Source organism: Ornithorhynchus anatinus, chromosome 20, assembly GCF_004115215.2.
Source record: "Ornithorhynchus anatinus isolate Pmale09 chromosome 20, mOrnAna1.pri.v4, whole genome shotgun sequence".
Lineage (NCBI taxonomy): Eukaryota > Metazoa > Chordata > Mammalia > Monotremata > Ornithorhynchidae > Ornithorhynchus > Ornithorhynchus anatinus.
In genome coordinates, this window is record NC_041747.1 from 21,654,326 (window position 1) to 21,667,224 (window position 12,899).

At 40.6% G+C, this 12,899-nt stretch overlaps 1 protein-coding gene across 3 annotated transcripts in view; it reads left to right on the forward strand.

Annotated features, from left to right (window-relative positions):
• TRPC6 (transient receptor potential cation channel subfamily C member 6) overlaps positions 1-12,899 on the forward strand; it is a 64,162-nt gene that overhangs the window by 23,021 nt on the left and 28,242 nt on the right. For all 3 annotated transcript variants that reach the window (XM_029047733.2, XM_029047731.2, XM_029047732.2), the window contains exon 2: positions 9,691-10,465. In XM_029047733.2, the coding sequence (XP_028903566.1) occupies positions 9,691-10,465 (775 nt within the window). The remainder of the gene's footprint in view (positions 1-9,690; positions 10,466-12,899) is intronic.

A 12,899-nucleotide genomic window follows, 5' to 3' on the forward strand; every position in this document is an offset into this window, starting at 1 on the left:
GCTTGTCCATCATTTTATGATGCTCTCACTAGCTGTTGTTTGATTTCCTTCTGTTTAGATATATAAACTTTCCTTCTTGATTCCATCTTTACTTTTTATGCTATTTGTTAAGTGCTTATTGTCTGCCAGGCACTATACTAAGATATATACAAGCTAGTCAGGTTAGACAGAATCCATGTCCTGCATAGGGCTCACACTTTCAATTCCCATTTGAAAAATGAGGTTAAAGGCACAGAGAAGTTGTGACTTGTCCAAGGTCACACAGCAGGCAAGTAGCCTCAATCTTATCATTATCTTCATTCATACAGCATTATATGTGTTTCTCTTGCTAACTACCAAAATCCTCAATCTCCAAAGAGTCTATCCTAATTTGCTGTGACATAGTAGTGATGAGTTAATCTCCCTTTAAACTAATTTACTTTTTCCAGCCCACCTTGTGGCAAAAGGAAATAAAAAATCATTGTGAGGTTTCTCTTTGTTAAATACTTGTGATTTAAAAAAATTCAGTGTACTCAAAAGCTAATACCTAAGAAGTACACTAATGAAAGGAAAACATAATCGAGATAGATTTATTTTTCTGTGAATTTAGTCATAAATTTTTGATTTCTAGAAAAATTATGTGGTGATCTTTCTGCTCATGTTTGCCATCACCTTGCTCTTGCTAAAATACAGTACAATAAAAATTAATAATAATAATCATTGTGGTACTTGTTAAGTGCTTACTGTGTGCTTAAGCACTGTTCTAAGCTCTGGGGTAGATACAAGTTAATCAGGTTGGAAACAATCCCTGTCCCACATGGGGCTCAATTTTACAGATGAGGTAACTGAGGCCCAGAAAAGTTAAGTGACTTGCCCAAGGTCACAAAGCCGAAATATGGCAGAGCTGGGATTAGAACCCATGACCTTCTAACTCCCAGGGCCGTGCTCTATCCACTCATCCAAATTCAAATGCTCCCGAGTTATTTTATGTGCCAAAAGCAGACGAACGGTGGAGAATTAGTAAGATACTATTCACAAATTCGTTTTTATAAAGGAGTCCAGAAATCCATGTCACAGTCTGTTTGAACATGCTGTGTTTTAAAGGTGGAAAATATCAACTGTATTGAAATTTGAATAACTAAATATGTGAACTGTATTACAGTAGTTTGTCTCCAAACAGGATTATCTAAAGGCCACGGTTAATGCAGAATGCAGAAAATCAAATGAAATACAGTATTACACTTAACCTTCTAAGAGATTTTACAATAGTCTCAAGTTGGTTACTTGTTGAATTTTATGACAGTATGTTATGGTACACCTAATGAATACTTCTGTAATGGAATATTTTCAAAGCAGTAAGCTATGCTATCTCAGTCAAAGGAAATACAATTAGTACATTTAAGGACAGTGTAGATAATCAGAGATAGTGTATCCTGAAGTTCAAATAAAAGTGCACTCTTATCTTCATTTAATTTTTTGCTGCCAAAGCAGCTTTAATGTAACTTGAAATCTGACCTGATAGAGATGTTCCTTATTACAGTAACAGAAACCCCTGAAGCTCTGGTTAAGTAGTTGCTTAATTTCTGTTATGTTAGGCAAGGACACGGGACTCACTGAGGGAGCTTGTTATAGGCAGGGAAGGTATCTATTTATTGTTATCTTCTCCCAAGCCTGACTCGCTGAGGAACAAGGGGAGAGGGAGTTGAGCTCAGCCAAGAGGGCGGAGACGTCGGTATGGATTTGTGGATCAAGAGAGGGGAAGTTGGCCAGAGGATTCATAAATGTTTGACTGCCCTGGAATAAGGAACAGCTGGAGTGTGTCCAAACTGATGAACTTTTATCTATCCCAGTATTTAGAACAGTGCTTGGCAAATGGTAAGCGCTTAAAAAGTACCATTATTATTATTGTTATTAGTATTATTATTATTATCAAGTAGTGGGAGTCTAGAGATTGGAAATCTTTTGAGCAGAGAGGAGAATTTTGCTAAATTTTGGATTGACCCTGGAATGCACTACCCTAAATTAAACAAGGTTGCCTGAACTGAGATTAATATGTGAACAGAAAGCTGGAACATCAAGTGTCCATTCTCTATTAGAATAGAAAGGGCGTAGTATTACAGAAGAAGTACTTGATCTTCAGATCTTATTGCATGTGAATTCCAAAAATAAAAACTAAAAATTAATTCCCCTATTTTGGAAATTTTGGAAATTGCAACCCAGCTTTTAATCTGAATTTTAAAATACTGTGACCAAGATTATAATCTTAAACCTGAAAAATCCAGACCTTAATTATAAATGGTGGGTGGAGCAACCAAAAGGGCCAAGAGCCAGAATGCTAACTCTTTTGAGATCTATTTTTTCACCTGCGAACTTTTGATCTGTGATCTTGAGTGATTTTTTTTTTCCTGACAACCAAGCATGCCTGTGATGACCAGTGGTCTTCCACATCTGAATGGAAAATAGAGGATTGGAATGAAGATTAGAAAGGACATTGTTGGCCTGAAATAGTTTTCTACCACAATACATTTTCCAGTAGGTACTGAAATTCTTTTTAGTTAATTTCATCTTATGACAAGAAGCCAGTTAGAGAATAAAATACACTTAAAAATGGAAAAAATCAGCTGAAAATTTTTAAAAGAAGTTCTCTGCCATTTTCTCCCCAAGGACTTTGAAGTAGTAAAGCAGGTGGTCAGATCTGTTTCATTTTATGAAATGCCAGTGAAAAGGAGGAGATATGTTTCAGCTGTATATAGAAATATAATCCAAAGAGGTTTTAATCCAATTTGTTGCTGATAACATTGATTAAAAATGTTTCATTGGATTGGGAATAGGATTGTATTCAAGGTTGCTGGTAGTATGAAGTTACAAGATGTATCTTTTTATGGTTCAGTTGCATGGTAGCAGACTATGGAAATATAGGTTTCTAGGTTTTAGTTCACTATTAAATTCTGCAGTTGTATGTCAGTGTATTCAGACTTGCAGGTAGACTTAAAAAGACTATCAGACTGCATCATTGTAATTACTTCTCCAAAATTGTGGGTATTCTTGCTATTTATGTGACGGATAATGATAGTCATCCAAGGACAACAAATATACTTGTGTACCAGTCTGAGATGAATGAAAAGCAATGTGGACAGCATGTAATTCTATGCATAATTATACTGGCAACAGAGGCAGTGAGATACTGAGCAAAGATTTCAAATAATGCTGACAAACAGACAAATTGCCAGCTGTGTGACTGTGGGCAAGTCACTTAACTTCTCTGTGCCTCAGCTACCTCATCTGTAAAATGGGGATTAAGTGTGAGCCTCATGTGGGACAACCTGATTACCCTGTATCTACCCCAGCGCTTAGAACAGTGCTCGACACATAGTAAGCGCTTAACAAATACCAACATTAATAAGCAGTCAGCCAAAACACCCTTGATAAAGGAAGACAGTACCTGATGGGGAAATATTTTTCTTTGATGAAATAAGGTCATACTTTTTGAGATCTGGCAATGGCCATAATTAGCATGAAAAATTTTAGTCCTCTGTCTGTGGTCCGTAGGTTATGAAGTAAGAGGAAGTTTCGGATCAGAGGCAGGACATTGGCAAGGGGTCAGTGATGAGATAGACAAAATTGACATACAATGAGAAGGTTGGTGTTAGAGGAGTGGAGTATGCAGACTGGGTGTAGGAAATCAGCAAGACAGGAAGGGGCAAGGAAATTGAGGGCTTTAAAGCCAATGGTAGGAAGTTTCCATTTGGTGAGAAGGTGGATGGGCTGCCACTGACTGTTCTTGAGGAGTGGGGAAAGATGGGCTGAATGTTTACTTTTTGGAAAGAGATCCAGGCAGCAGAGTGAAGTATAGTCTGGAATGGGTAGGGAAGTCAGCAAAGAGGCAGGTGCAGTAGTCAAAATGGAATACAGTAAATGTTTGGGTCAGAGTAGTAGCCATTTGGATGGAGAGAACGGGTGGGTTTTCGAGGTTTTGTGAAGGTGGAACTGACAGGTTTTGGTGACAGGTTGACTATGTGGGTTGAATGAGAGAGGCATGGAGGATAATGCCAAGGTTATGGATTTGGGAGACACAAACATGCTCCCAAGGCAGTCCCCAGCTGAACTGCCAGGTTGTTCTGCTGGGTCCCTTGGCTTCAGTTCTCTGAGAAGAGATGGCCTTATCCCTTGGGAAGTCCAGCAACCACTGAGCTAGAAATAGTTGCGTATACCACAGCTTCCTCATCAGGGAGCCCCAAACACCACTTCCCCCATGACAAGGCAACTCGACTTGGTGAGATATGTGTCCCAAAGGCTTCAGTTCCTAAGCCAGAGAGGAGGGCCTCTCTAGGGGTAGGGTCAGGGATAATTTCTCCACACCAAGTCAGCTTCAGACAGTGTGTGAGATATGCAGTCACCCTAGGTGGCATCTAGCGGGGCCTTCTTACCCTCTCAAGATGGCCATTTCTTGGAACATTCGAGATAGCACCATTAAAATTTATCATTGGCAAATGCCACCTATGGCTATTAAGAAATTATAAATGATAAAATGATAATCTATCAAACACTGGTATTTACTGAGCACTTATTAGATGCAGCACACTGTTCTAAGTGCTTGGGAGAGTAGAACAGTGCCAGTGTTTAGAACAGTGCTTGGCACATAGTAAGCGTTCAACCAATACCATAATTATTATACAATGCGATGGAATTAGAAGACATTTCCCCCCTGCCCAGTTCTGTAACTTCCAATCCGTGACTCAATCATTAAACATCTGTGATGTCCAGGGCACTGTTCTAAGCACAAGGGAGACAGCAGCAGATGTCGAAGACATGATTTCTACCCACAAGGTGTTTGCCATCCAAAGGAAACATACAAAATAATATATAGATAAGAGAAAGAAGTGTGAAAATAGCAGAATATGATCACTGATCCATGCAAATGGGCAAAGAAAGTGATCGATGCAAAATACTGAGATGATAGTTGGAAGGATGTAACTGAAGGAGAAGAAAAAATAATGGAGGAAACCTTCCCGGAGAGGTTGAAACTAAGACGGGTAGTGGTTTGTCAGATTCGTAGGAGGAGGGAAATGTAAGCAGGAGGGAGAGCGTGAGTAGGAGGTCACTAGGAAGAGCGACAAGAATGAGGCACGGTGAGTAGGTTGGCTTGGGAGGAACGAAGGGTGGGAGCTGGGTTGTGGTGGAAGAGGAGCAAGGATAGATCAGGAAGGGAGAGCTGATTGGGTGCCTTAAAGCCAATTTTCATGAGTGATTACTTGGTGCAGAGAGAAATCCCCTCTAGATTGGTCTAGACACAGTGTGTCTGCTAATTCTGCTGTATTGTACTCTCCCAATTGCTTTGCACAGAGCTGTGCACATAGTAAGCTCTCAGTAAATGAGACTCATTGATTAATTAGACTGTGATCGCGTAGTGGGTAGAGAATGTGTCTACCAATCTGTTGTGTTATACTCTCTCGAGCCCTTAGTACAGTACTTTTTACACAGTAAGCTCTGAATAAATACAAATGATTGACTAAGTGGACAATCACTGCAGGATTTTGAGGATGGGGGAGATCCTGACTGCATAATTCTATTTGCGTCTTGACTGGAGGATGGGTGTGTCCTTTGTTTTCTGACGAGCAAATAAACAGAGGCATCAGACGTTTCAAGAAAAAGTTGGAATGCCCACTGCTTTGGGAAAAGTGTTTGTTGGGGATGGAAATGAGGGAGATTAAATATTGGGCCTTCCCAGGGTAGATACCCCATGACACCTTCCCAAAATATGTACTGCAACCACAAGTAAAATCACCACAGGGTAATAAACAGCACCGTGAATGCCAACCCTTCAAAGATGTTGGTGATCATGGGGCGTATTTTAGATGATGCATATGGTGCCAGGGATTTTAGTTGGCAATTATATCGGTCCTTAAGCTCTGTTCAGAAGAGAATTGAATAAATGTAAATGATGTAATGAGGGTAGTCAGCCTAATTCTAGAAGCAAAATGGGAGTACATGGATCATTTAGGGAAATTACATTCACATTCAGGCCTTGTGGGTCCGGTTGGGAGCCCGACAAGACACACACAGTTTGGGAATTGGACTGAAAGAGTTAAGAAGCTTCCAAAAAGGTAAGCGGTTTTCACCCTTATCGCTAGTGGATCAGACCTGGATCTTATATGGTAATGTATTTTGAAAACCCTTTGTGTTTTTAAAGCAAAAAATAATACATAACTTAGGTTGGAATTATATTTTTATAACTGCGAATGGGAAAAAGAAATCCCTTTGCCTCAAAATCAAGCACTTAATTATTTCTACCACAATACTTAAATTGCATTGCTGGCATTTTAAAATAGAGATTAATTAAGCAATTTCTTGCTGCCTGTTGTGTTATTTGGGTTCATATCAGCTTTTTTTTTCCAGCAGTTTAAACAAATAGGAAAATGACTTAGGTAAAAGTAAGCTTTTGATTTAGTAACAAAAACAAAATGATTTACAGGTCAAATAGCAACTAGACACTATCCAGAGAACCAAGTTAACATACTTGAAGAGATTTTAGAAATTCAATACTAAAATATCAACAGATAATCTTTGCTAAATATAATTATTTAAAGGGAGATTAATTATAAACATTTCCTTTTGGTGGGCTGCACAAAATTTTCTTTCCCGAAACTGAATATGCACACATATCTTATCACTCTCCCTCTAGTAGGTTTGATGCAAAGGAATTTAGTTTTATAAATGCTTTTCTGGGTAATTCTTGAAATTAAATAAGGGGTTCTTCGTATTTCACTTCTCGATTTGTATGAAATATTATGTATCTCATAGCCTGAAACTTTTTTTTTTTGCAAAAATTTTTTTTAACAAATGCAATCAGAAGAAATATTTTGTTTTGAAACTACATCAATTTCATTTCCTGTGTCCCTGGTTTCACTGTTCATTTCAATTCAGTTATCCAGTATTTTATGTTTTTTGGAAAAAAATCAAGCTTACTTTTCTATTAAAATGGTATAAAATAATTTATTATAGAAATGTCTTAAAATGACAATCGGTGATTAATCTTCTATTGAACTTATCCATTCATTCATTCAGTTGTATTTATTGAGTGCTATTGAGCCTCACGTGGGACTACCTGATTACCCTGTATCTTCCCCAGTGCTTAGAACAGTGCTCTGCACATAGTAAGCGCTTAACAAATACCAACATTATTATTATTATTAAGAGGAGGCTGCCCAGATTAGAAGGTGTGCATGACTAATACAGTTGCATTGTTTATCTAGTTGGATCAAGTTAAACAAAATATCATTCTCGCCTGCTGAAAGAAAACAGTGGAATTTGAGTGCTAAACTGCGTACAAATATTTTATGTTGACTTCACATAGCATAGTATTTCACACCAATCATTTAGCACAAAATCCTAATCAACTTGTTTGCCTGTTACATATCTCCTGATGCTTCACCTGTGGTGCTGAAAACAATTCCTATTCTTGGCACATCTGCTAGAGTAACACTTTGAGAATTTGCTAAGCAAATTCATTAAGTTGGAATCACTTGAAGAAATTTAGTCATTTTCTGTCATTTTTATTTACATGTTTAATTTTCGCCAAGTCAGTCTGTTTTAGCTACACCTTTATTTTCTCAAGACCATTTTAGATATTTAAAAAAATGCAATCAAAAGGGATTTTAAGTGGCAGCAAGCAAACATTTTGGTAGGGAATAATCCAGGTCAAAGGCTGTTTGAAGATCCTAATCAGTTCTATTCTTAGTTTCCCTTTGTTAGGAATTGTTTGCTTTACTGAATTGAAGATAAACACTACATAATTGGTTGTTCTTGAGGCATTTCTCACCCGAGCCTTGTTTTTAGCACCATCAGGATTCTGCTGTCTGGAGCAATATGGAGAGGAGAATTATCTTGTCAACTCCATGAAGACAGGCAGGCATGTGTGTCTTGCGATTTTTGTGCTCTGTTGAGGTTTTATACAATGTCTAGCCTTCAGTAGGCACCCGGCCTAGTGGAAAGAGCATGGGCCTGGGAGTCTGAGGATGTGGGTTCTAATTGCAGCTCTAACACATGTCTGTTGTGTGGCCCTGGGCAAATCATTTCACTCTTCTATGCCTGAGTTACCTTATCTGTAAATTGGGGATAAAGACTGTGCGCCCCATGTGGGACAGGGACTATGTCCAACCTAATTACCTTGTATCTACCCCAGTGCTTAAAACAGTGCTTGGCACCTGATAAGTGCTATTGTGCACTTACTATGTGCAGAGCACTGTACTAAGTGCTTGGAATGTACAATTCGGCAACAGAGAGAGACAATCCCTGCCCAGTGTCGGGCTTACTGTCTAATCGCTTATCAAATACCACAATTCTTATGATTATTAATAAATGCTTGTGATTGAATGTTTTGAGTAAAACACCCGCTCAGAATCAAGATTTGACTAAAAGATTACTTTAGAAATCACATCTTCAAAAGCTGGACAGAAGGATCTAAAGAAATATATTCATTTATGACCAAGGTGAAGCTATTGAAAAAGTTAAATGCATTTCTCTCACTTATTGCCTTTTAACTCTGAGTGTAATGCATGTTTTGGTCACCCAGTTTCTCGGATTTGGTGGAAGAGATCCATTCTGAAGCTATGGAGTTCTTGCTTTTTGTTTTTGCCATTTTGCTTCTCCAAGGGAGCCAAAGAACCTAAGCATCATGCACCTATATGGCATCTGCTCAATATGATTGAATGAATATTTCCCAGCCGTTTTTTTTTCCAGAGTTGGGGCAGCCCAGAGCAAGGACTGAAATGCAGAAATTCTCTGGAAAAGATTGCTATTTCTGCAGCAAAAGTGGTTTTTTTTGTTTTTGTTTTTTATTTTCCTTCCCTATCCTTTTGTCATAAAATGCCTTATGGAAGATTTTCTGGGGGATTCCATGTTTTGGGGCGGGGGGGGGGGGGCGGTTTCCAAACAGGGCTCTCTGTGGCAGAGATGCTGACTTTGGTTAACTGAAGACCTTAGCCTTTTCCATTTGTATTTTGATTTAGGAAGAGAGCCAAGTGCTACATCGTTGCTCTTTTTTTATAGTGCAGGGGAGGGAGAATGGAACGGATGTGAGTCTAAGTGTGCATTCAGGGTGGGAGATGGGAAGAGAGACAGGTGTCTGGGGTGAGTAGTCCTTATTCCTGAAGTCATGTGTATGTATGTATGGGTAAATGCACATTATGAAGACAACCTCACTGGATTTTAATTTTTTATGGTATTTGTTAAGCACTCAATATGTGCCAGGCACTGTACTAAGAGGCGGGGAAGATTCAAGCTAATCAGGTTGAATACAGTCCCCGTCCCATATGGGACTCAGTCTTATTTCATATTTTACAGAAGAGGTAAATGAGGCCCCGAGTAGGTAAGTGATTTGCCCAAGGTCGCACAGCAGATAATTGACACAGTCGGAATTAGAACTCAGGTCCTCAGACTCCCAGCCCCATGCTCTATCCACTAGGCCACTTTGTGATGCCTGAAAGTTTTCCTCATTTCTTAAATGATTAATTTCTTAAATCTTTCAAGTGGTCCTTGCTTAATAAAGGAGAAGTTCTGTGGGCACTTATTTGTTAATGGATTTCGTTTTCTTTTGTAATAAAGTTAGTCTCCAGATAATAGGGCAGCCGCCTGAGATGCCAAAGAGTTTCCCACTGATAGCACGCTAAAATGCCCACTCTATTTGCTAACAACCTCTCCGTTTCCATGCAGACGAGGAACAGAGAGCAGATTAGCACATCGGCGGCAGACCATCCTCCGAGAGAAGGGGAGAAGGTTGGCAAACCGAGGTCCGGCGTACATGTTCAGTGACCGGTCGACCAGCCTCTCCATCGAGGAGGAACGCTTTTTAGATGCAGCAGAATATGGTAACATCCCAGTTGTGCGCAAAATGTTGGAAGAATGCCTCTCCCTCAACGTGAATTGCGTCGACTACATGGGACAGAACGCTCTGCAGCTCGCCGTCGCCAACGAGCACCTGGAGATCACCGAACTTTTGCTTAAGAAAGAAAACCTGTCTCGGGTGGGAGACGCGTTGCTGTTGGCTATCAGTAAAGGGTACGTTCGGATAGTGGAAGCCATCCTAAACCACCCTGCGTTTGCAGAGGGCAAGAGGCTGGCCACCAGCCCCAGCCAGTCCGAAATACAGCTGGATGATTTTTACGCCTACGACGAAGATGGCACACGGTTCTCCCACGACGTCACCCCCATCATTCTGGCCGCCCACTGCCAGGAGTACGAGATCGTCCACACCCTCCTGAGGAAAGGAGCCCGGATCGAGAGACCCCATGACTATTTCTGCAAGTGCAGCGAGTGCAACCAGAAGCAAAAAAATGACTCGTTCAGCCATTCTAGATCCAGAATTAATGCCTACAGAGGCCTGGCAAGTCCCGCTTATCTGTCCCTGTCTAGCGAAGACCCCGTCATGACAGCCTTAGAACTTAGCAATGAACTGGCTGTGCTTGCGAACATTGAGAAAGAATTCAAGGTACGTGAGTTCCCCCCAGAACTCTTTCATTTGGTTCTATGTCACGTGATGGCAAACCGGGCATCCTGAACTCAGTGTAATGAGGAATGTTTTAATAATGTGTTTTCTGAAATGGATGAGATTGTTGCTTATAGCTGATGCTGGGGTTTTGGGTAGCCCAATTCTCGAGTCATTTTTTTAAATGGTAAGAGGGTGTTAGTGCCTATTCCAAACCATTTTTCAAAACGTAAGAAAAATCGAAGGCACGGACCAGTCGACTAGAAGACATCGGTTCTCTTTAGAAAGTTGCAAGATGCGGAACATGCCGTACTTGAAACCAAAACCAAAGTAGGAAGTTCTGTGTGTGTGTCACACGTTCTCGGGCTACCTAGGGGCTACGGAGAAAGCCGGTATCAGTAGTTTGGGGAGAAGGCCAGTGTGGTGTTGAGTGTGGGAGCAGAGGTGGGATAACTGGGAAGAGAGCTGACCCTAGAGAGACTTGTCTCCCTCTGGCTCCCTGGGCTGCATCTGGACTGATCTCTAGCCAGCCCCTCCTTGATATTTTTCCCCCTCAAGCTGTCCCAGACCAGCTGACTCTGTGCCAGCCACCTCTGCCTCCACCGCCAGTCACAACCCCTGTGGAGGTTCTGTCCCAAGCCTCCATCATCATTTGATTGGGCCTTTCAGGTAGCAGCGTGGCCTGCTGGATAGAGCGCAGTCCCGGGAGGCAGAAGGTCTTGGGTTCTAATCCTGTCTCCCATCATTTGCTATGTGACCTTGGGCAAATCACTTCTCTTATCTGGTCCTCAGTTCCCTCAGCTTTAAAATAGGGGTTAAGATCGTGGGCCCTTTGTGGGGCATTGACCGTGTCCAACCTGATTAGCTTGTATCTTCCCCAGCGCTTAGAGCAGTGCTTGACATGTAGTTAGCGCTTAACAAATACTATTGTCATTATTATCATTAGATCATTAGATACTTGCATTTTCAAGATGTTCCTGTCATCTTTCATTTGCTTTCACTACTAATCATCCTTCATCTTCTAGGGAGAAACTAAAGCACCTAATACTAATCAAGAATATTCTTCTGAGAAGGTGCTTAAATTTAAAATACTTCAGTTAATGATCAGGCATTCTGGAGATCAGTCCCTGCACAAAGAAAGGAGCCCAGCATATTAATCAATCAATCAGTGCTATTTATTGAGCTCTTATCACGTGCAGAGCATTGTACTAAATGCTTATGAGAGTAGAATACAACAGAATTAGCAGACACGTTCCCTGCCTATAACAAGCATATCTAACATTAAACCATTTTTGTCTTAAATCGTCCAACAGTCAACTGTATCATGATCTGAGAAAGGTAGAGAGATTCTAAACCTTGGAACTCGACCCAAAGGAACTCGTCTTAAATTGAACATTATTTCCACTTCTAGCCATCTTGTTGGCTACAAATTTTCTTGCTACAGTTTATCAGCTCTCCCTGGGCCTTGTTCTTTTTTCTCACAACCCTGACCTCTTGTTTACCCCCCTTCACTTGAGTGGAACTCCCACCACTTCTCATCTGGCAGGCCACTGCTCTCCCCATTCTCAAATCCCTTCTGAATTCACATCTCTTCCAGGATTAAATCTACCCTGATTAAATCTCTCATCACCCCAATTTATATCCCCTCCAAATGACTCTTCAGTGCTACACTCTCATCTATGTACTTGGGTACCTTAGGGCCTGCCTGCTAGGTGGCCTTGGGCAAGTCATTTAACTTCTCTGTGCCTCAGTTTCCTCACCTGTAAAATGGAGATTCAAACCTGTTCTCTTTTCTTCTTAGACTGTGAGCTTTTTGTGGGACAGACACGGTGTTCAAACTGATTGTGCTGCATCGATATAGTGTTTGGCACAAAGCAAGCGCCTAACAAATACCGCTATTAGTCTTGTTTCCACAATTATTATTATGAATAGTAGTATAAAATGACTATTAATAATGGTGGTATTTGTTATGTGCTTAATAAGTGCCAAGCACTGTACACCTGGGGTAGATACAAGTTAATCAGGTTGGACGGAGTCCATTTCACATGGGCCCCACAGTAAGGAGGGAATAGGATTTAATCTCCATTTTACAGATGAAGAAACGGAGGCAAAGTGACTTGCCCAAGGTCACCCAGCCGACAAATGGTGGAGCTGGCATTAGAACCCAGATCCTCTGACTCCTAGGCCTATGCTCTCTCCACTAGATCATGCTACTTCTAAATTGTTCCTGCATGGTATGCAGTATTACCCTTATTCTTCCCTGAATGTTCTTACGTGAACTGACATGAAATGTCATGGTCTTGATTAGGTGGATGTGCTGAGAGTGTACTTCAGTAGGATGTACGTTAGAAAGACGACATGCATAATATTAAGAGTTAGAATAGTAAAGATTCAGGGGGAAATAGTTCTAATTTGAAGACTGTAGGAAAATTCAATG